The sequence below is a fragment of the Hippocampus guttulatus genome, chromosome 11 (assembly GCF_054856545.1).
Source record: "Hippocampus guttulatus isolate MCC_2025c chromosome 11, RoL_Hgut_1.0, whole genome shotgun sequence".
NCBI lineage: Eukaryota > Metazoa > Chordata > Actinopteri > Syngnathiformes > Syngnathidae > Hippocampus > Hippocampus guttulatus.
The window spans coordinates 20,320,286-20,344,912 of record NC_141271.1 but is presented as its reverse complement, the minus strand read 5'-3'; the positions used below and the strand labels follow the sequence as shown (position 1 = coordinate 20,344,912).

The following is a 24,627-nucleotide window of genomic DNA, read 5'->3' as shown; positions in this document are numbered from 1 at the left end:
TCTTGAGCGGCGCATCTTCATTATGCGCTTTCTCAGAATGCTGCGCATTAGGCCAAAGCGCCATATGGAATCGAGAAATGGCGTGTAAATGAGCAGGGAGCTGAGATGACGATCGCCTGCCGTGACTTGGGCCCAACCGATATGGATTTTTTATTTTATTTTTTTTAAGATGACGTTCTTTAGTATTTCTTCACAACGAAGAGCGAAAACGCATCCGATTTTTGTCTTTTTATTTAAATGGCAAAAAATATGACAAAAAAAGGCAGATTTTTGCTCATTTTAGAAAAGCTAATATCTACCCCGGCCTTAGTCATTCCTGGATATTTTTGTAAAATACAAAGTGCTGTCGAGTCCCTTTTTTTTTTTTTTGGTGCTTTATGGGCACTACAACAGATGTTTTTGCTCTCAGCAAACGGGGAGAAAAAGCAAGCAGGTAAGATTGTAACCTGCGCATGGTGGTCACCCATGGGGTGCGCCAACGGCACTGCCTGGTCATGAATAATGTACAAACACATCTACAAAAATAGATGTGCGCTGTCAGAGGGGATCAAGAGGGGAGCAGTGGAAAAATGATCCAAGCAGCAGCAGGAAAAAAAAAAAAACCTAAAAAATTATACATTCACAAAAGGATGTGCTTAGGAGAATTATTTAGATCTCATGAGTGATTTACGCCTCAAGATATTTTGCACGGCCATTGGCTGCGATATCATCGCGAGTCGTTTCCCCGACGGCAACAATTGCACAGCGGCTTTTCCTGAGCCGAGGGCCGTTTTTCTCCCGCTTTTCTTCCCTTCTGGTTCGGTTCGTGTTCTTCCGCCTAATCCTCGCCGGGCTGTCGACCTCACAGAGACAGAGGATGGCACTTAACCATTCAGCCTCGGATAGTCATTCACAAAAGCGCAGAAAGCCTCCCCTTGTTCACTCAGCCTAAGTGCGTGTTTGTGGATAATTTGCAGCATGATATTAAGAGTTGCGGGCTGCGGAGAGAAGATTATCGTCGAGTGTTTTTGCCTCACTCAGACATGATTTTCAAATGAATGGGAGCCCGAGAGTTCACGCACCTGCCGTGCCTATCGAGACGACGTCACAATTCCGTTGGGCCTTTCGTCTCTTTCGCCGCAAGCCGTTTTTCAAAGCCAAGGCTGTTGGCCGCCCCCAAAACCGACGATTTTCCTCGACACCTTTAACAGAAAGCTGATGGCTAGACAACACAATCACTATATAAAAGTTGAGGAATTTAAGAGTGGCCCTTTCATCCTTCCATTTTTTCGGATGCGGCCCTCAAACCCCCAAAAGGTTTGGACGCCCCTGATTTTGACTCATCTTTCAAGATCCACAAACTATTGCGTACAAGAATCAAATCAAGTAGAAGAAAGAGCAGACTTTTCTTACACTAAAAGTGTACGTTTCTAGCTTTTTCCATTCTTTGGTAATGAGCAGAACATCGGGTTGTTTTCACCCCAAGCACCCGTTTCTGAACAAACAAAAAACAAACTCAACTACCAGGGCGAGTTTCACGCTGCAGGTCAATTTGGATTTTTGGGTGATTTTACAAATTCAATGCGACCTCAAGTTTGTCTCCGAAGTGACCCGCAAGGGCCAAAAGAGACGACGATGCTCACTAAATATTGCGCACTTGGAATTTTCAATTTCTTGTTGGGTTTTTTTTTTTTTCCTTCCTCTTCCAAAACCTGCCTTGGGCAGTAGTGATGCTAGGCTAATAAAATGTCATTCCTGCACTCTGTATTGAAAACTCCGCCATGCGATGCTAATTGCCTCGTTGGTTCAAGTGCTTTCCGAGTCCACTGAGGCGTGTGTGTGATATCGCTTGTGACACATGGACAAACAATGAAGCACGTCCTTGAGGCAATTGGAGTAACTGCAAAAACGGCAGGACAGAGTGACAGCATCGCCGCTGCAAATTTCAATGAAACATAATCCATCGGATTCAAGAGGAACTCCTTTTTGGTTGTTGTCGTTTTAATGGCAAGAATGGAAGACAGGTGAGCGCAAGTCTGCTTGGAATCGAGCAAGATGGAAGCCCCCAGAGAACACGCCAGTGCAGAAGCAGCTACTCGTACATCCGTAAAGTATAGCCGAGGTCTGTTAATCCACCCGTTCCATTTTCTGAACCGCTTATTCTCACGAGGTTAAACATGACTAAAATATGGGACAACCTTGAAAGGCTTTAAAACAGATGAATAGATGACAATGTGATGTTTCAATGGATAGATGCAGATTAAATGTATCTTTTTTTTTTAATCAGAAAAATAGCGCTCTATAATAGCGTTTTTGATTTTTTTTAAAAATCAATGACAATTAAATGTACTTTTGTTTTGTTGCTACAGGTCAATGGATATTGTGCTGCTCCTCCTGGGGTGCGCAACTTGGCCAGATGAGCCAGTAGAACACAGACATATGGATAGACCATGCGTGGAGACGGGCACGGGACCTTATGAGGCTGCAGTAAAATGAGCCGCTCTTCGCAGGGGATAAAGAACACACGCCTGCGGGTATGATATCATTTGCCTACATGTGTCGCTCCGCCGCTCGTGTTCAAATCCCCGTTGCCTAAAGGGTTATCGCACCACAAAACCGATGCTATTCATGAGCCCTCCGCAGCGTTTGCACCGCTTGCTCGGATTAAGCAAAGCAAACATCGTCGAACCGAGAGAGAAAATGGCAGCCTGATTTGCAGATTCTCCACGGCGACTGCGAGGTGACTTCAAATGGCACGTTTGGGAAGTCGATGTTTGGCATTGGAATGGCATCGCTTCCCGCACCTGGTCTCACACGATTGCTAGCTTCCTTCCGATTGTGATTTCCGACATATGGTGCGCAGCTGGTCAAAGCGAAAAAAAAAAAAAAATAAGCAGTCAAACAAATTGATGCAGATAACTCTTAGCTTAACCTCATGTCGGCGCTAATCTTTCTGTTCACTTTGGTCACGTCATCTGCAAAAGTTATTTCATGACTGACCTCGTCTTGGGTGGGGGCAAACGATTTGCAGCTGAAAATAACGCACGGTTTCCACAAAAATATGCGCGGCGTGTGGAATAGTGTTGATACTGTTCCTGTTTGTGTAGTGCGTCGGAGTGTTTTATTTTTTTTCCCTGCGACCTGCCTAAACTTTTGTTTTTGGAATACTTTGCAAGTGGAAGGTAATAACTAGTTTGGTAGAAGGAGTATGAAAACAACCATCGCATAGCGGAGAGTAGAGCAGAACAATTCATTTGGGTCCGCTTCTGTTATTTGTCAAAACGACCTCCCGACACATGCAGAGACCTCATTTGCTGCCGTTAGGCCACAAGCCAGCCAGAACTTCTTGACAGACACAAAGTCGGAGTGTGCTTTGGGCTCGGTTCAATGGTGGGACGGAAAGCGGGGGCGATGCAAAACATCACGGCACTCGCTTTGGGGGCCACAACTGTTGTTGTTGTACGGCTGTTGTTGCGCATTTGGTCTCGTGGCTCGCGCAGTCACTCCAGTCCTGGATCCCGTTTTCTTTCTCCACCTCAACCAATCCGAGTGAAGCAGACGGTCGCCCCAGCAGAGATGGGTTCTGTTCAAGCGTTCATCCTTTCGTGCTTGCTCGTTTGGGGGGGGCTCAGATGCTTTTCTGCTTTTGCATCGCAGGTTCCAGAATGGGCTGGCCTCGCACCGGCCTTCAAAATGTCCTGCTGCATAATGTTCGGTACGTCAGATTGAAAACTGCCTTTTAATCATCCCGTGTGAGACGGCTTCCATAAAAAGGTACTGCCCGAGTAAAGATCAGGTGGGGGGCACGCATTTAGAAAAGGATGACAAGCGCACACGTGCTACACAGCTGATCAGCCAAATAACAATAACAACATTCATCTCTGCCATTCAGCAATCAAACATCGGCATCATAAATCATGAAAGTCTGTCCGGTCTCCTGCAAGCGAACGAGAGGAGAGAAAATTGAGATTGTAAGAGCAACGGACGCAAAGCCCCGGGCAATGTGATTAAACAATTCAATTATTCATCTGCCGTGGTATTTTCTCCAGAAGCGCCAAACATGTCTGCGTTACATTTAAAAACGCAAAAATAAAAAAATGGCACGCACGTACTTCCTCACTGATCACTCGGTCTTATTGATCTGAGCGAGTTTTTAGGTAATGTCTGATTTAAATGGACGGGTGAACGATCATTCGGATCAGAGCGTTCTGCACCCAGAAATGGGAGAACTTCAGGGGGAAAAAAATAAAAATCCTGATTTAAATCAAGCCCAATAAAAATGATTTTATTCACATAAAACTTAGAAAATGATTCTTAGGTTTAAAAAAAAAAAAAAGAAAAGAAAAAAGCACGACCGACCTGACATCAGAATAGTACAGAGACGAACCAAGCTTCTTTCTGTGGATTTCTTTTCGCGTGTGTTAGCGTAGTTATGCGAACGGGCTCCTTGCATGAATCGCCTGCATTGTCGAAATACGACTCGGGCGTTTTTATTCTTATGCTACACACTTTTATAATATCAAGCCATCATGTGCAAAGCTGCCATTGCTTGTACGGGTGAGTACATGTATGGAATGTCCAATTTAATTGAAACAATAAACCCATTAAGACACTTCATTTTGTTGAAAAAAAAAATCTGATTTTTTTTTTTTTTTTTTTTTTTTTAATAAATGGTGATTTTTCTTTTTGTACCAACCCCGCGACTGGTGCAGTGAGTGACAGGGGTGCAGAGGAGAAATGCGAGGGCAAAGCGGTTCAGTCGTTCAACGGCGAGACGGTCCACGGTCCATCAAAGCAACTGACGGTGACGTTTGGACGCAAGTATTTGAATTAGAGAGCGCCACGTTCGTGCAGGCACTTCAACGGGAATGTGTCATGAGTCAACGGCAAAAGCTCACGCACGCCAAGAAATCTTGTAAAGTTTAATTTACGGGGTGTGAAAAGTTTTCGTATGGACTCGCTAGGCAGCAATAAACAAATAAACTGCAGGGGGGTCGGGGGGGGGGGGCACAGGGAGTATTTCCACTGGGAGACGTGGATGTCACAGCAATGCTCTTTACGAAACAACACGGCGTTGGAGGACCTTTAAGTCAGAGGAGGTTTCATAATAGAGACGAAGTTGCAAAGCCGACTAAACATGACAGGTTGCAGGAAGGCTGACTTTATCTGTGCCTGAGCTCTTTATTACACGATGAATCGGAGGACTTACGCAACTTAGGTGTCATTAAGGACCGTCTTTTTTTTTTGGTGGGGGGGGGGGGGGGGAGTTGCAGTCAAGCTGGAAAATGCATTTCGGACACATGTGGATTGTTGCAATGCGAAGTACATAAAATGCTGGCCAGTGTTCCGTAAAGCCTGAACAACATTGGGCGGCGCTTCACAATGCAGATGGACAACCGCCCTGAAAGCAACCAGAGAGTTTTGATGAGGCAATTTGCTCCTTTTGGTCCCTTAAAAACACGTCCGCCGCGTATACAAACTGCTAGAATGAAGTCTGCAAATGAAGCGCATCTTGCTTGTTTTCATGCTTGGAGCCCAAAGCACAATCGTGTCCCTGTCCCAAAAGGTACGAAGCCGACTGCATACTTAAGACAAAAGAAAATCTGAAGCCGGTGGCCTAATTGATCCGATTTCTCGTAATTGCTTGGAAAAGGAAATCCGAGCCCATGTCCTTCGAGGTGTTTGTGAGCGCATCGCATCCTGACTGCTAGCGAGCGCGGCTTTCCTTTCACTTCTGCGTGATCGCCAGCCGAGAGATTTTTGAGGAAGCGTAATTCACCTCGCCGTAACGTGATCTTATTTTCTGCCGAGTGTCACGGGGCGTTAACGAGGGTGACATGTCAATCAGCTCTAACTGGAGACGCTGCAAGGGCAAGAAATCTTGCTGACCGCCACGACACCAAAGACAGGAAGGCAGAACGGATTTGAAAAAACACACACGCGGTGAAAGTGAAGCTTGAACGGTTTCATGTAAGGTTTTTTTTTTTTTTGAAAGGATTTGTGAAGAGTGGATGATTTTGAAAGCTCTGACGGGACTCCTTCGCCTCAGGGAAGCAAAGTAGACGAATCAGCCGGGCGGGGGAACTTGCTGTGCATCTTCTGCAACAAGAAGCCCTCAGTAGACAAACCAGAGCGAGCAACATATGCGTTCGATTCAAGGCTTGTTCTAGCCAATTCGTCAAACCATAACCTGCAATTGGACTGCGTCCTCCGTTACAGTCGGAGGCGCAAGCATCATTCGCCCTCTCGACTCCAACTTATCACGGAGCGATCTCGGTGTTCATCTTTTATGGCTTCATCCAAACGAGTGTTTACAATCTCAAGTGCTTCGCCTCGCGTAGTCTCTAACATCGGCAGCCAGCGCTAATTTATTACTTGCCGGAGTCATCCTTTGCAGATCTTAAGTGTCCCGGGAGACGCTGCAGGAGCAACACATTTGAAATTCAACGACAACCTCCCGCGCCCGAAAGTAAGAATACTCCCATGAGCTAGCGGGAATGCTTGGAAGCCAACCCCCAAGTGACTCTTTGGCCGAGAGCTTGCCAGCTAATGGCCGGCCGGGCACGCAAGGACGAGAAAGTGACCTTGGCATAATTGCGTGTCTTCAATTCACGAAAGCTTGCGCGGTTTTGTCATGTGGAAGGAGCCAGAGTACCCGAAAGAAAGCCGCGCAAACACAGACCCCGTAAGAGGGATTTCAAACTGGAACCAAATAAATACATCAGAAGCACATTCAAACAGCTCCCGTCGGGGGCCTCAACAGCCAAGCCAACACTCTCATTCACCGACTCCCATGTCACTCACCAGGCCGGGCCCCGCCTTTTAAAGCCATACACACAGACCCTCAGCATGAGGACGGTGCATATTTTGCATTGATATGATGCACGAAGCTTAAATATATACTGTAGACCGTATAAATAAAATATACAGTCACAATTTTACGGATTTATCGTGCGGGAATTCTGACACGGAAGCCGAGCGATCAATAAGGGGCTATGCTGTCACCTTTACAATACGTACGGGGCTTGAGTGCTGCAAAAAATGCAAATGTTGGGGGATTGGTTGCATGCGTCGGCAGACCTGCCGACATGAAAGCAAGTGTCCAAATCTGCAAGGTCAACCAGAGGACAAGAGGGCTATTTAAGAAGCATCAATTGAATCCAAACGGCACAAGGTCGACCGGAGTAGAGGCAGACTGTAAAAGATGGGGGCGGGGTGGGGAGGAGGGCTAACTAGTTGAAGAGGGCCTGATGAATCAACAAAAGTGTGCCGTCAGCATCCCCGGGGCCAGCGGGGAGCGTCAAGTTAGTTGACGTGGGAGGTCGAGTCCCCCCACCCCCCCCCCCAACCCTCCTTTCTCGACTTCGCCTTCTCATCTCTTGCATTTGTCCTTTTGTCTTTCTCATCCATATGGCAGATTCCAGCTCAGACCCTTTGCCCCCACCCCCTCCTCGTTACCCCGCTGCACACTCCATTGAAATGGCCTCTCTCTCTCTTCCCCCCCCCCACACACACGCACACACAAACCCACGCTTGCTTGCACAAGCATCCCGCATGAGCCATGTCTTATTTACGGTTCGATTACAGCAGAGTGCCCTGCAGGATGCTCGTACTCTTCCACCTCCCTTTCTCCTTGTGCCCAGATGTTGCTGAAATAATTGTTGTTGGGGGGGGGGGGGGGGGGGGGGGTCGGTGAAACCTGTTTGGGCCATAAAATGTGTGTTTGTTGTTACAAGAAAGCTGCAGCGTGGCATCAGAGCAGTAGTTTGGAGGACTGAGCCAGATATGCATAAATGACCCCCTGGCAAGCAACTATTTATTTTAAACACAGCTGCGATTTTGCAAAGTTGACAAACACACGAGCGCAATTCCTACAGCTGCGGGAAGAAATCTCCATGCGGCGCATAGGTTAAGAGCAAAAGGCTGTCCGGCAAAATGTGCGCACGGCACACGCCTCCAACGCAACAAGGTCATAAAAATGAGTGAGCAGAATCCTCAGCGGACATAACACGGCGCCGTCCCCTGAAAAAGAGGTGAGTAAGAGGGCGGCTCTCTCTTCCATTCCCCCTAAAAATAAATAAATAAGGCGCGCACCGCCGCCGCATTTCACTGGAGTCTGCAACTCGTAAGACGCCGGTTTGCGGGAATCCTCGGAGAGGTATGACCACCTCCATGTAGGGACTGCAGAGTGCAGCCAGGCTTCATTTGTCATGCCTTTGATGAATATGATTGTATTTTTTTTAACCCTTTCAGGGACAGCGGTTAACCAGAGTGGACAGCTGTTCAAATGTTGTTTTCTTTTATATTATTTATTCTTCAACAACCACTAGGACCCTTACGTGTGATGCCATCCGAGGGGATTTTTTTCTTCATGCCTCAAGACTAATAAAAGAAATCCTGTGGTAGTTGTCATTATTTGTGCATGAAAGGGTCACGCTGCTGGCACAGAGTGTTCCACCAAGTCCGTGATCATTGGTGCTAATAAGGTAACATATACATGTACAGATTGTCCAAAACATATATAATGGAATAAAAAAAAATCAAACAAAGTAATTTATTTGAAAATGTCGTGAAAATAGCAACAACAACAAAAAAGAAAAATATAAATCTGAAAGCAAGGCAGGACTTTACACATCTTTAAATGACAGAGTCCCTGCAGATGAGATGAGATGATGCAACCAAACGTCTTGAAATAATCCATCCATCAATCATTATCAACTTGTTGGAAAGATGATAGGGGTGAAATATCAAACGTCATCTTCTATTCATCTCTTTTGAACTGGGGACACCCTGGAGTGGTTGTCAGGGGCTATTTGCGTGCTGTGCATATGTACTGACAACTACTCAATAAGCTGCAGTCATATGATCATTGCAATTGCATTGGAATAAGAGAAAATGCCTGTGAGTATTCTTACATTGTCTGTCTACATGTGTTGCGGCACCGTTTGTTTGTTCTCCTTCAAATGTCCATTTGCTGAAAAGGATTGTAAAAATAAATGACGTCCATGATTTGGTGTTTTGCATTTGATGTTGTTATAAAGCTTTCATCAGACAAAGTACACAATTTGTATTTTTGTTTTGCCATCAAGTATCCAAATTTCACTCTCCTTTTGAAAAATGCATACGTGTTGAAGATGGACGGTCGCCTTACAGACTGGGCTCACAAGCGTGAAGACGTCAAAAAGGACGAGGTTGCCCCCGCTCGGTTATGTCTTTCAAAAGAAGCAGACGAGCGCTATTGAGGTGAAAGAGTTGCATTTGACTCCAGTGACAAAACTCGATTCAACCACTGACACAAGCGTTCAAAGCGCAGTCAAAGTCGAAGAGAGTCGAGCTGAACACAGCAGGCGCTCACCCAAAACGACCCCCAATCAAGGCCACACTGGGAGTCTTAGGGCAGTAATTATACAGCGCCTTCTTTTATCTTGAATATGCGGGAATTCTTAACATCCTCCAAAATTTAAAGTCTCTGTCGCAGTGAAGAACGTTACGTCCAAAATAAAGCGGGGAATCTCTCGCCGCCTCACCATTCGGGAAAAACTCGCCATTGGATTTGACCGGCATTAACAATTATTAATGATTGAGAGAGAGGGGGCGGGGGGGATACTGGATTGGACACTCCCCTGAATATGCAAATTTTAGCGTGCCGTGAATGAACAAAAATAATCGTCACGGTTTAAATGTGATTACAAACAGCAGATGAAACTGCAAATACCACCAAAAAAAAAAAACACAAAAAAGACAAATGAGGTCACTTCCAAATAATGTACAGATGAATTTGGCCCACCGTTTTATATGTTCGTTCCTCCATAATCATGCTGATGGTAAAATACATCCTGGATCCAAAAAGTTCTCAGGTGACCTATCCTACGAAAACAACAATGACTTCCAAATTCAAAAATCAAAGCACATTCTGACATTTGTTGCGAAAACAGGCGTGCACTTTGCGGTCGTCCTGAACCATTGCAACGGCTTCTGTACGCAAACTGCCCGGAGGTAAAACAAATCTGGAGCCGCTTTATAGAAACAGAGGGCTTAAATTAAAATGTTCCCAGCGAGTGAGCACAGTTCACAAATATGCCCCCATAGACCTGCAGCATCTGCCCTCAACAACGCTCAGCTTCGCTGCAGCCTTCCTATCGAGCTCGGCGAAAACCTGACCAAGAGGAGATGCAAATGATGCCACAATCACGGAAAGAAAATAAAAAAAAAACATTTTTTGGTTTTCGTTTTTAACTCATTCAGTACCAGCCAATTCTGGACCAAGTCTGAAAAGACGTTTAAAAACGTCTTTGGGAGTGAATGAGTTAATGACGAAAACTGTCGTGCACTGTACTATAGCGGCAATTTGCATCACATCGTCGAGCTTGACGTTTGACCACCACGGTGCACTGTGGAAACCAGTTCAAGCCAGATTTGACAGATTCCTCTTCAAGAACTCCTGAGTAATTGCTTTCTTGAGAAAGGGATAGATGGGAGGGCAGTTTGACCTTGGCATTTGATCGCAACATTTCTAATCTTATTCACCGACACAAAGTCGAGAGGGTTCGCGACACATTTGAGGGGACTCTTTCACGTCCTTGCAAAAATATGGGGGCGGGGGTGAGAATATGCAAAGGGAGGAAATGTATGGACATGCTGGGAAAACTAACATAGGCATAACGGAGACAGAAAAAAAAAAAGTTTCCAGTATTGTATATAGATAGTGAAGCAACTGAACCCTGAAATAACAATGGGGGGCGGGGTGGGAGGGGGGGGCTGTGGAACTGCAAATGCGTTTCCATCATGGGGGACATTTCGCCAGCAGGCATTGTGGTTAATTGATTTCTATTTGAGAATGCTGAGGTTTGACCTCTTTGACCTTAGTCACTCCAGCGTAGACCAAACATGCCGTTGGCGAGATGTGAGCTACATTAAAGCTTTCAAATACGAGTAACTGGCAGGAGACGCCATACCAGCTCGATCAAAGGTATTTGGGATGGTTTTTGAGCCGTCGGTTTTGCTGCTTTTTCGTTGGATTGGATGCTTCTTCTTCGTTGGTAGAGCGGCTTCGTCGTCATGTTTGGAGGCGACTGCGCGCTGCCTACAACACGCACAACGCCGCGGTCGGGGTTTGCGTTCTGAATTATTAATTTTCCTGATGGCATTTTCTACTGATATCGATCGGGTGACTATCGCGATCCATCATGATATTGAATCATGGCCCAGACCGAGGCACAGGTGAACCGTTATCCATCTCCATGGTGATTTCATAACCCTTCAAGCAAGGGATATTTGTAAACAAAGAGTGCGGCGACATGTCGATGGGCATATTCTTTATCCTCGGCAAAGAACAGCGACGACTACTGCTGCGGAGTTTTTGACGTTTGCGCCGGCTCACTTGCATGAGACAGGGCTGCGCTCTCAAAGCTGCTCATGGCCTTTTTCTTACGAACGCATGTCTGACTCCTGGGAAAGGTTGGAAATCTTGCATCACGTGTCTTTGTTCAATACGCAGTGTGGTGGATACAACTGAAAAGGAGAGGATAGAGCAATATAAAGAGGACATGCGAGTGGCGGCGCTTTTTTCATTCGGCTTCAGAAGTTCCATTTATTCTCCATTCACGTTTAGCGCCAGTGCCAGCTCAGGAAACCGAGTTGAGCTTATTAAATGAGAGAAGTGTTTTCACGGGAACTCCGCGTGGCCTGCATTATTAATGGAGCTCAGCCTAATCCACAGTGGATACATGTGCAGTCACATCATGACAAATTCCATGTTTTCGGGGCGATTTCTCCACATAAGGTGCTACAACGTGGAGCCCGGCCTCTGTCTGCTCATTTAAGCTTCAGCGGGGCCACTGGCGACGTAAATCAAATGTTTACACCAGTAAATCCAAGAGCCATGACAAAGGTCAATCGAGTCGCGACTCATGAGGGCCACTCGAGCTTTTGGAATTCCACATTTCCCCAAATTTCCGGCAACAACGGCATTAAAAGAAAATAGTTCCACTGCACAGTTTAGTCAAATTTGTTACCACCATTCAGGCACTATCGGACACGCCCCCAAATGTAGAACCAAACATGTGGGGCTAAGAAGCACAATCTCCAACTCAAGAATGGGCGACTCTTATGATGACGGGGACCACAAATATTTTCTCTCGCCCCAAAGGGCCAGACTCTGTGATTTATGACTAACAACGCACCTGCATCGAGGACACCAATTTCAAGAACTCATCGTGCACAAATGTGGCGCCATTCATACGCCACCACAGCATCTGGAGTGCCGACTCAAATCAAAACTTGACTGGCTATTTTTGTTTTTATTCAACTTTCCATCATTCATCCCGTTAAGCCTTCATCAGTAGACATTCCTTTGCCCCTTGTTATAAAGCCAGATGGACCTCGATATGGCAGACCTGAAATCCCCACTCGGCAACGAGCAGCGCATCTGGGTGGGCCGTCTGCAGACTTTCATCATGGCTCCACTTTACATCAGAGCCAAGCCAGTCACAAGCAATAGCGGCAGGTGACGGGGCTGCCGTACGGCAAACGACAGATTGAAGAGATGATCCACGCTCCGTGGCACCGAGACACGTTTCATCAAAGCGGGGTTGCTCTTTTGAGCGGCAGTAGTATACAACGTGCGGCCACGGGCAAGGCTGCGGTAGAGCTCGTCTGCAGTTGAGTGCCAAGAATGTATTATCAAAACAAGATTTTCAAAGAAATAATCTGGATCAGGAGCGTGTGAGGCCGACAAGAGAATTATGTCGCTGTCTGATACTCCCTGGTGCCAATTCTAAAATGCGTACACTAGTCAAAAAAAAAAAAAGCATGGATTTCATTCTACTTTCAACATGCGGTAAATTAGCGCCGCGGCTATCAGGTATTTTTTTAGAATGGGTTGCTTTAAGATTCTCTCATTGAATAATCAGATAAAAATCAGATATTTTTGCAGGTATCATTTTTGTCCACATGGGTTTGCCATCTTCGAGCTCTACCGTAGCAACTGTGACTTTGAATGTGTATGGCTTTAAAAGGCGGGGCCTGGCCTGGTGAGTGACATGGGTGTCAGTGAACGACGAGAGCAGAGTTGACTACTTGTTAACTGCTCGTCTTGCTTCACATTAGACACACTGCATTTCATCTTTTTCAACTGTGAAATGATTCTAAACTTCGGATAGTCTGACTTTTAAGCACTCCTGGCCCCGCGCAACCGCACCAACTCTTTCTGTTCTTTTTGGTGGGGGGGGGGGGGGGGTGATCCCTGCAAAGCTTTGAGACAGAGATTTTGCTTCAACCTTTTTGGTGATGAGATTATTTGAGTTATCCGGTTGACCGTGGCAAGCCCGAGAGTATAACAGAGTATGCAGGGTTGGCCGTGCCTTTTACACTCACTCAGCGAGTGTGTGTGTGTGTGTGTGTGTGTACAACACTGATTCTAATGTCACATCTGCACTGTGATGTTAACATCATCCGGCATGTGCATTCGCCCTTTCTTGTAGTTTCACCGAGAACTCCACATGACTTAAAATAGGTACAGACCAGCCCTTCATTAGAACAGGGTGGGCCCGACACGGACGCTCAGAATACTCTGTACTGTATTTGGCGCTTGGTCTCCACCCCCCCACCCCCGAAAGAAAGAGTGATGCATTATGCATAAGCAAGTAAGTATAGTGCATGAATAATGGCCACAACCTGCGGCTCCCTCCTCCCCATAATTTGGTGGCACGGGTGATGGAGCAGCATTGATGTGGCCGCCCCAAGGGAAGTGAAGAAGTCACGCGAGCTGGGGTCACGCGGCGTTATTTGCACTCACCCCTCGAACTCTTGCTTTGGTCCAAATTTATAGCCCGATGTCCAAATGACTCTCATCACACAGGAGGGACAACTGAGGGACTAAAAAGACTTCCACTACTTATCCACCAGGAGAAAACAAGATTGCTTTAGCTCAAGGTTCCTGCTTGCTTGGCCTACTTTGTGAGTCGGATGAAGCGCTCTCAGCAGTTTCAGCAGCAAATGGCATGAAAAAGAGGTCTTATTCCCATGTGCAACGCAAACGCTGAGTACATGAAACTGTAAGATGGAGTGGCCAAATGCATTTGTGCATTTTTTTTTTGGAAGGGGGGGGGGGGGGGGGGGTTGGATGACGCTGCAACTCTTGCAAGCCTCGAATTGGACAACTTGATTCAGACAGTGAAGTTGAAAATGTCCTAAATTAAAGTGCCGGGATGGCTTCCGGCACTCCCATGACCTTCGTGAGCATAAACGGTTGGGAAAGCGGATGACGACGATTGGTATAATTTCAACGTTGATAAAGGAAATGTAAAAACGAAGGGATGTAACGATGACATCGCAATCTTAATATAGCCGCGACATCGTCGTACGATATTAAAAACACGACTTTGCATTGTAAATACGCTGCCAGGATACTTTGCCACGCTGAGCCAATAGGAACATATGACAACAAAATGACAGGCGAGGCCTATTTGTGTGTCAAACAAAAAAACCAAATACTTTTTTTTGCCAACGTCGTGAGCTTTTTCTTTTCTTTTATATCGCCAACCCTTCCGCACAATATCATGATAACGATCTAATTATCATATCGTGAGGTTCATGTCATGAAGCTTGAAGACAGTTACATCCCGAGTTGAGTTGAATTACTGTTAACGAGTAAGAGGATTCTATTCTGGACTGTGAGCAAGGCAAAAAATACAAGATGAAGAGAACTGATGGGAGGAAACAATCTGGTTTAATTTTCACCAATGCAAGATACCACGTGACATGGTTCTCTTTACACATCGGTCACAACAACACGAGGAGGGAAAAGGATAGCGATGATACGTGACTTGGCTGAACGAGCCCACAGCATCGACTGCACAACAACATCTCCAGGCAGACGAGAAACTGTAACTGACAAACGGAGAAAATCCGTCTTCCCCCGTGCCAAGGGAGGCTTTGGACTTCCGCCCTATCAACACTGTACCGTCTTATTATTTCCGGATCTTCACATTGCACTGGAACTATGACATGGTGAGCCAAGTTCTGTACGAGGTAAAAACAATCAGCTGGCATGCTAATCCCAATAAAAACTGACACCAATTGCCTCGGGTTTTCTTCCGATTCGAACAATAATAGCCTGCAAATGTTGCCGAGAACGATTTGGTTTCTATTGAGGTTAAATGAGCAACGGCATATCCATCAGGGCCGGAACGAGCACGTCTTCAAGGCAGGGCCCATGTGGATTGATGAGAAGCGCTGCTCTGTCCACGTGGGGCCGACTCATCAATTTGCCTTCGGACAAGAAACTTGCACTTAAAAGTATCTTGGCCTCTTTACTGCCACTGCCTGCGTTAACCGACATACAGCTAAGAGGCGCTCGCGGCCGCATGAAGAGAGTTCAGTTCCGCTCACTGCACCCACGGGGCACTTATATCTCAAATTTTTGCAAATGACACCTCGCATCTTGAAAATCTCACGGCGCGACTGTTCCAACAAGACTCGAGGTAGCCCCCAAGGACCACGTGCGTAGCCCACGGGGCTGTTCGAAATGTAGCCCACCAGTGATGGGACATTGTGATTTTCTAGAAATGTTGCAGAGGTGACCATTTGAAAATGTAACCATTTGCAGAGATTTGTTGCAAGAAACGCGTTGCTTATTGATATTGTGAGCAAATTTGTTATTTCAGAGGTGTATATCAAAACGTTTGCATTAATCAATAGCGTGTGTTTTTTTTAAATGTGGGAGAGTCAGATTACCTGGAGAACATGCAAAGTCCACACCGGCGCCTGGATTTGAACCCCCAACCTCAGAAGTGTGAGCCAGACATGCTAACCGCTAGATCACTGTGCCGCCCGCCACTTGTCAATCCAGTTGAGGGCAGCCAGGACTCCTAATGGGGCAAAAAAAAAAAAAAAAAAAGTTTCAAACGTGGACCCTGTCACGTTCACGTCTCTAAAAATCATAAATCCAAAGCACGGTTTTGATATAACAATATTTCAGTGTGCAAAAGAATAAAACCAGCTACCGCATAAACACCTAACAAATCAACCGGGGGGCCAACGTCACGGGGGTGTTTTCTCCTCCTTGGGACCCCCGAAGCCCTAACCGCACCCCGATCCCCTATTGGCTCTTCGCCCCCGGCCTGTCTCTCCCCAACGCAACCCAATCTCGCCAAAGCACGGAGGCATCATCAGACGGCACACTGCGGCGAACACCTGCATTAACACCCTCGACGTGTTGCAACAACAACTGCGCGAGAGGCTCCCTCGGTTGACCGAGCACGATGCGGTAGATCCCTGGCGGACCCTCGCGAGGCGTCCAGGCAGCGGTGTCAGAGTCGAGTCGAGGTGACGCGACCGCCTTCAAAGCACAACCGTCTCGCGTTTTTGGACACCGAGCAACGGTCCACACTCCACAGCCTTTGTAATTATTTATACACCAAGATGCGTTCTCTTGATCGCGCTCGTTGAACATTGCACCAATACGGAGAGGACGTGAACAAATGACCCGCTGTTAGCAAGCGGGTTTCCATGGAACCCCCCCCCCCCCCCCCCCAAAAGAACACAGTCGTACTCACGTTTTCAAATCCTCACTGTGGCTGCCCTTCCAAAAACACACGCGCACGCACACGGATGTCTGGCCGCTTGCGTGTCGTCCGACGGCGGCGTGGAACTCAGAAGGAGCGAGGAAGAGGGAAGTGTTTGTCGGAAGCAGGCTATTGCATGAGTGCTGGGCTTCGACGAGGTTGCGATGTTATTATGTGCGGCAGTCGCGGCCGCACGACTTTCTGGCTGGCTGACTGAGGCTGGATGAGCCACGGATCGGGCGGCCTTCTTCTCCGACGCCGTGGCTCCGTGCGTCGTAGCGTTCGCAGGACACCGCGGTGCACTAGCGCCATCTAGCGACGCGGAGTTCGTTTTGGTGCCTTTCGGATGACCCGTTTTATTTGTCAATTCTGCATACAGAAGATGGATGAGAATCTAAGCATACCTGTCAACTCATACGGTTTAGCCATAGTTCATACGGATTTTGTGGTGAATCTTACGGATATGGCCGTATCGCACAAATCATACGGATTCTGAAAATTTCCGTTTTGGTTTTTTTTTCCGCCCCAACAGTTAGTTCCGTTTGCTTTTGCCCAGAATGGTGCTAGTCTACTCGAATGCTTTCATTTCCAAAGTAAATATGAATGGATGCTGTAACTTCGAGACAATGGGTCAGCATTTGGTGTTGGTGAAAAAAGTAACGCAGGAATACAACTCTGAACACAGTAATGCCACTAAGTAGAATGATGATTAGACATTAACCAGACATTGTATTATGGAGATCTACAATAAATATCATTGAAAATTTCGTGGGTAGGTTTTCTGCCGTTATTTTGACATATAAAATGCTTTGGTATGTTATAAGGATTTTTTTGGTAGTTTATACAGGTTGGCGCTCCGAAAAGTTGACAGGTATGTCTAAGAAAGGTAAAGATATGAATGACAGTTTTAGTGCTGAATTTAGAGAAACATTAGTTCATTCGTTATGGTCTTGTGCATACATAAAACAACTTCCCACCTTTCACGTAATACATAGGTGTCAAATTCCGGTCCCGGGGGGCCGCTGTCCTGCATGATTTCCAAGTCTCCCTGATGCAACACGCCTGATTCAAATGATCAGATCATCAGCAAGCTCTGCGGAAGCCTGATATTGAACCTGTTCATTGGAATCAGGTGCGTTGCAGCAGGGAGACTTGGAAAGCATGCAGGGCAGCGCCCCTCCGGGACCTGACTTTGACACCTATGACGGAATAGACCATTTAAGACGCTCGCGGAAGTTTTTTTTTTTAATGTTAACTGCATTCTTAAAGAATCAATGACTTTATAATTGAACTGAATGCAAACTCTTAAAATGACCTGTTTTAAGTACATCAGATTCAAGTCTTGCCGTCCACGTGATTCAAGGAAAGAATATGGCAGAGAAGTCATTGTTTATCACGCCATCCACAGTTATGGTTTAATGAAATCAAACGCACACATTGACATTGAATAAGCACAAGTGGACAAGTGATGTTATTGGTTTCCATCCATGTTGAAGAAGTCAATATCAAGTATAAGATGCAATAAAAGAAAATACAAACTATATATATTTTTAAAACTTTTATTCAAAATAACATTAGAGGGGACAGTCACCACATACTGTATATACATTTCTCGATATGAAACCCCATTAGGCTGTAAAATCCAATATAAAAATTGTCCATAGAAGATAAAGGAGGCATGTTGATCCTGATTTCATTTTTTGATCATCGTCAGTGATTATTATCATTGCTATTAAAGCAAACAAAACCTCAGATTCACTATAACAAGAAATTAGCATATTGCATTAAAAGAATGAAAAAGAAGCTGCAAATTGGAATTGGGCAGTTGATATTGTGTATAGTTTACCGAGCAAAAGATGCCGAGATGCACCTGTACATTTCATGATGTGAAAACGAAGCGAAATGATATTCGGCATTGACCAACAGTGATGGAGACCAATCTCCATTCTTTCATTTCTGTTCATGGACAAAAACCTCATTTGCAAACATCCCGTCCAACATTTTGCCCGCATGCAAGCACACTACCCCGGCCTAAAAGCTGCGTATCTTCTTTTTTGTGTGGAAAAAAACTCAAGATCCTGTTGCGGATGTGCGTCAACTGCAGCCCGTAGATGAGCGGATTGAAAATTGGAGGAATGAGAAGAAATTCGATGGTCATGAAGTTGTGCAAGTGTTGCGACAACTTCGCCGAACCGAATCGCATGTACAACAAATCCAGCAGCACGGCCGCGGTGTAAGTGAGCAGGCAGGCCAAGTGCGGCGTGCACGTGTGCCTGAACTTTTTCCACATCTGCGTGGACGAAATGCACAGTTTGATCAGATACACGTAAGACCAACAAATAAAGAGAAAATGCAAGAAATAAAGCCCGATGTTGAACGCCACGATGACGCTGTTGGCTCTGGGCGGGGAGCAAGCGAGGTTGACCACCATCAGGTTGACGCAGTAGAGCCTGTTGATGTGAGAGCCGCACAGCTTTTTCCCCAAGAGGGATGCCGTGTTCATAAACATACAAAACAGAGGCATGAACCAGGACAAAAACACAAAGAGCGACACTCGCTGCCGCGTCATGAAAGATCGGTAAGCCAGAGGCCGGCACAGAGCCACGTACCTGTCGTAAGCCATCAGTGCCAAGATGGAAAAATCATAAGTATTTGACGAGTGTATGACAAAACCTTGCAGCAAGCAGCCGGCGTATGAAATCACATGAGACGACAGGAGATCCACCAGGAATTTGGGGTAAAAGCCGAGCGACCCGTACACGGCGTTGATGCACAAGTTACACAGGAAGACATACATGGGCTGATGGAGCTTCCTGTCTGCGACGACGACCAAAACGATGGTCAAATTGCTCAGCAGGATGATGAGGTAGCAGAGTAGCACGAGCGCGAAAATGACGAGTCTCTGCGCAAATGGAAAATTCAAACCAGACAGAGTCAACATTGCGACAACGGAAACATTTTCCATCACAGACAATGCACGCAAATTTACCCCATGGCACACACACGTAGCAGGGAGGCGCGCATCCGCCCCTCCGAACGACGCTGCGCAGCGGCGGCTAGTTAAAGGCTTTCGCAGGAAAACAGCGTGACCTTTGGGACCGCGGCGGACCAATGGCAGCGTGTTGACGCCCCAAAGCCTCGTCTGATATTGGCCTTTCGTCAATCCTTGCATGAGCTGTCTGACCTCGGCGACTTGGGGCAGAGGCCAACAGGGACGCCGCACTGCCAATCAAATCCAAATGTGCCAGCTTTCAATTTCAAACCACCGTTTGGAAGATAAAATTTGGTGTCTGACTGACCAAACTTCAACCGTTATTTCCAGTGCGCCCTAAAAGTTGGGAATAAAATTTGCTCACAAGGACACAGCCAACATTCTCTTTTTTTAGAGGAGGCTCAATGGCGCCACTTTGAAGAGTTTAGGAAACTCGCCTGACAGAAATGAGCGATTGCCATAACTCGGCACAGATTTTACAGTAGTTTTAAAAAACGTCAGATGCTATTGAGCCAGCCCGTTGATACTTTCAGCTGCTGAATCATTTCTGCTACCATTTTTTTTCCGTTCTGTTGCTGTTTGGTTTGGGGAATAACACATTTATCAACCGCAGCAAATAGAACATGCGAATAGAGTGTGCGTATTGTTGTTGAGAGAGTTGATGATTTCAGAAAAGTGTTGTTGCCTCGCGCTGGCTAAGCCTTAGTTCAAATTGCAAAGACATCAGCCCTCACCTGCCAACGGCGCATCACACACTCATTTATTTCACAAGGGGCGTACATATTTCGGTGGATCCTGGACCACCGAAAGCACTTTTTCGAGCTGCTTGTCATTGTCACAATGGACTTTTTTTTGTGAAGTAGACCACATTTTTTGTCCTTCTTGGAAAATTCAACAGCCATTTTTTTTTTTAAACAAGTATTGGATGTTTGGTTTCCTAGTGTCATCGGGAAACTAAATTGTAATAGAGCATCTCCTTGGCAACGGCTCATTTGGGCTTGATTAGTAAAATACGCTGCTCCGCGGCCCACAGGGGCAAAATTGAAATTATTTTGAGGACCACCCGCTGGCCCTCAGGGCCCAACTTCGGGCTGCAGCATCCTGGTTAAAATTACTTATCGCGATCATAGCTCATAATGATATCACCTATTTTCTGAGTTGGATCATGTAACGTTTCCAAACTGAACCACGATTGGTCGTCACCTGAGACCTCAGCAACTTTGACATCAATTTCAGTCAACAGCAAAGTGCCTTGCGGAGGATCTGGCTGGTTATTTCATGCCGTGTTTCGACAAGTGGGCCCACACAGGACGTATCGCGGTAAAGAAAACGTTTGACTTGACCTTGCCTTGTCATCAAAATAATAACAGTGGTCGTTTCTCGCAGAGGATAAAGAATATATGACAATGAGTACCGTTATATTGTCTGTCTAGATGTGTTCCTCCGACATCCCCAAAACATGAACGCTTGATTAAATGAGTACCTCCAATGGAGCGAATGTGACTGCAAAAGTTTTTTTGTCTATACTGAATGGGCGGTGGGATTGGCTGGCGACCAATCTGGGATACGTTCCAGCTCATGCTTTGCCCAAATGAAAGACAAACGCTATTGGAAATCGAAAGAAAGACGGAAGGATTTCTTATCGTCATCATAAAGTCATCGCAAATGATGAGTCGTATGAACTCCCAGCAGTGGATGCATTCAGGTTGAAGATATTGTCAACATGTGCATCAAATCATTGACAGAAGCAATGCAACTTTAGCTGACAGGTGAGGTCTGACTTATAGTCCATGCAGCATGCCCTCTCAAACAAAGATGAAGCTTTAGTGATGATTTTTGCCGTTTACTTGTGAGCAACATATAACCATAACCGTGGTCTGATCACCGCAGGAGCTGATACAGAATACACAACACGTACAGATAATTAACATGGATCACGTTCTACACTAACTATTAGCAAACGTAAATAAATGCTCATAGACATACAATTGTTATCAAAAAAAACACACCTTTTGCCTCTTCGGAGGAACTGCCAGCGTAAAAGTTTGCGTTTGGTATGACTGCGGAACAAACTCTGGCCGTACTTAAGACGTCAAGTTACATTTTTGCGAGCCGCAGGAAGCGCTACACCGGAAATATTCAATTGCAAATTTCGAAATAAGGTAATTCCATTAACCGCTGTGACAAAAAGATGATGGTTCGTGAGAGTCCAAATGGCATGACTTGATTAATATTGAAGATTGTATGTTGTTGTCAGACTCAAACATCAAAAAGTTGGCAAGCACAGTGGGTGTTGGATGTGGTTGGCATAGTTCTCAACAAATGTGAATGTGTCATTTGTGACGCGTGCCTTATTGGAAAGGGAGTTCTTATTCAACAAGACTGACAATGAACATGAGATATTTCTTCATTGAGTAACATTGCAGTGTCACTGAATGCTCCCTTGTATTTGACAGCTATTCTCCGTTGAATTACAAACAAAATGTGCAAATTGCAACATGAAATCATTTGAAAAGTCAGCCCTGCGCAATTAAACTCAAATAGATACAGATCCACTTCACTGAATTCATTTCCGTGGATCAATTTTTAAAAAAAAGTTAAACTTGTAGATTATTACACACAGAGTGAAGCGTTTATGATACAATATTTCAGTCCTTATTATTAAAGCAAAACCTCGAAATTCAAGATGTCAAGAAATAAGCATATTACTTGAATAGAATAAAAACCAAGATGGTATTGACTCTAGAAATCAGTCCACGTTGTGAAAGGTATTCATTTACTTTTCACTACTACAATAAATACATTTTCTGCCAGACTCAAATTGATTTCGATGAGCCTGTATATTTCATGATGCAAAAACAAAGCACAGCAAAATGATATTCTGCTCTGACCAATAATGGAGACCAAGTGAAATAACCTCCATTCTTTATTTTTTATTTTTTCCTGACACAACCCTCATTCCGAAATATCCCATCCGACATATTGCCCGCACGCAGACACATTGCCCCGGCCTAAAAGCTGCGTATCTTCTTCTCCGTGTGGAAAAAACTCAATATATTGTTGCGGATGTGTGTCAGCTGCAGCCCGTAGATGAGCGGATTCAAAATTGGAGGAATGAGAAGAAATTCAATGGTCATGAAATTGTGCAAGTGTTGAGACAACTTTGCCGAACCGAATCGCATGTACAACAAATCCAACAGCACAGTGGTAGAGTAAGTGAGCAGGCAGGCCAAGTGCGGCGTGCACGTGTGCCTGAACTTTTTCCACATCTGCGTGGACGAAATGCACAGTTTGATCAGATACACGTAAGACCAACAAACAAAGAGAAAGTGCAAGAAATAAAGCCCGATGTTGAACGCCGCGATGACGCTGTTGGCTCTGGGCGGGGAGCAAGCGAGGTTGACCACCATCAGGTTGACGCAGTAGAGCCTGTTGATGTGAGAGCCGCACAGCTTTTTCCCCAAGAGGGATGCCGTGTTCATAAACATACAAAACAGAGGCATGAACCAGGACAAAAACACAAAGAGCGACACTCGCTGCCGCGTCATGAAAGATTGATAAACCAGAGGCCGGCACAGAGCCACGTACCTGTCGTAAGCCATCAGTGCCAAGATGGAAAAATCGCAGCAACTTGACGAGTGTATGACATAACCTTGCAGCATGCAGCCGGCGTATGAAATCACATGAGACGACAGGAGATCCACCAGGAATTTGGGGAAAAAGCCGGCCGACCCGTACACGGCGTTGATGCACAAGTTACACAGGAAGACATACATGGGCTGATGGAGCTTCCTGTCTGCGACGACGACCAAAACGATGGTCAAATTGCTCAGCAGGATGATGAGGTAGCAGAGTAGCACGAGCACGAAAATGGCGAGTCTCTGCGCAAATGGAAAATTCAAACCAGACAGAGTCAACATTGTGACATCGGAAACATTTTCCATCATGAACAACATCAACACAAGCAGACAAATTCACCACATGACAAATGTAGCAGGGAGGCGCGCATCCGCCCCTCCGAACGACGCTGCGCAGCGGCGGCTAGTTAAAGGCTTTCGCAGGAAAACAGCGTGACCTTTGGGACCGCGGCGGACCAATGGCAGCGTGTTGACGCCCCAAAGCCTCGTCTGATATTGGCCTTTCGTCAATCCTTGCATGAGCTGTCTGACCTCGGCGACTTGGGGCGGAGGCCAACAGGGACGCCGCACTGCCAATCAAATCCAAATGTGCTTGCTTTCAATTTCAAACCACCGTTTGGAAGATGAAATTTGGTGTCTGACTGACAAAACTTCAACCGTTATTTCCAGTGCGCCCTAAAAGTAAGGAATGCCCGGCTACCGATACACTTTCAAGTCTGTCCCTCCTCTTCGCATTTTCTCTCTATGTCGGAATTTCCCTCCATTGAGATTATTTAAGGCCTCATTATTAGCCTCTGAGGTCTTTGAGCCGGGTTGACCTGCAGACTTTGTGGCCATTGCAATGGAAACAATTCTGATCCAAGATGTCTGGTCAACTATTTACGTGACGTGAGCTCTTCTGATCTGGCATTTAACGTGGGCCGTTTTTTGTGCACTGAATCAGATCCGCCGTTTAACGGCCTCGTGATGCGTACCCATCACGTCATGTCAACCTGATGAATCAAAAAGTGTATTTAGCACAGAAGTTGCAAATGTTTAGTGTTTCTCCTATTGCGCAAGACTGTCATGAAAGTCATCTGTCTGAGATAAATGTTCGAGATCAGGTTGGCAGATGCTACAAGGAGGCCAATGTTTGCCGTAACCAAGTGGGTGGACGGGATCTTGAGGAGATGAAAACTGACTGACCGCAATCAATGTGACTCTTTGAAGGCCTTTAAGGGTTCATCAAGGTATTCAGAAGGCGCAGTACTTGCTACTTTCCTGTAATTTGTTCATTTTTTTGTGTGTAAAACTTGTCTTGTAAAACGTTGCCTTTTTTTGAAGACGATCATTTTCTTGAAGTTGTCCGGTTTTGCAATGAAATGACATCAACGACCTCATTGGAAGACTTTTTCAATAAACGTCACATTTTTTTTCCCCACAAAATGTGCCTCTCCAATGCATAATTGACATA

General features: G+C 45.8%; 3 protein-coding genes across 9 annotated transcripts in view; all 3 read right to left on the bottom strand.

Moving 5' to 3' along the window:
* The window catches only part of adarb1b (adenosine deaminase RNA specific B1b), a 70,841-nt gene extending 54,023 nt beyond the window's left edge, over positions 1-16,818 (bottom strand). For 4 of the 7 annotated variants that reach the window (XM_086123529.1, XM_086123535.1, XM_086123536.1 and 1 more), the window contains exons 1-2: positions 16,536-16,818; positions 15,715-15,848 (exon numbers count right to left, since the gene is read on the bottom strand). The gene's annotated coding sequence lies outside the window, so the exon portion shown is untranslated. Of the gene's footprint in view, positions 1-1,061; positions 1,150-15,714; positions 15,849-16,535 lie in introns of those variants that run through there. The other 3 variants (XM_086123532.1, XM_086123534.1, XM_086123533.1) reach the window with 2 other exon arrangements.
* Positions 16,819-17,981: 1,163 nt separating this feature from the next.
* LOC147198585 (olfactory receptor 2K2-like) lies at positions 17,982-19,523 on the bottom strand. The gene is given in 2 exon segments (XM_086122904.1): positions 17,982-18,611; positions 18,613-19,523. Coding segments are annotated over 2 exon segments (933 nt in total). The 5' UTR covers positions 19,510-19,523; the 3' UTR covers positions 17,982-18,575.
* Positions 19,524-22,547: 3,024 nt separating this feature from the next.
* Positions 22,548-23,498, bottom strand: LOC147198584 (olfactory receptor 2K2-like). Its single transcript, XM_086123853.1, has one exon. It carries the CDS (start codon positions 23,490-23,492, stop codon positions 22,548-22,550), a length of 945 nt encoding a protein of 314 aa, XP_085979979.1. The 5' UTR covers positions 23,493-23,498.
* Between the last annotated feature and the right edge of the window lie 1,129 nt (positions 23,499-24,627).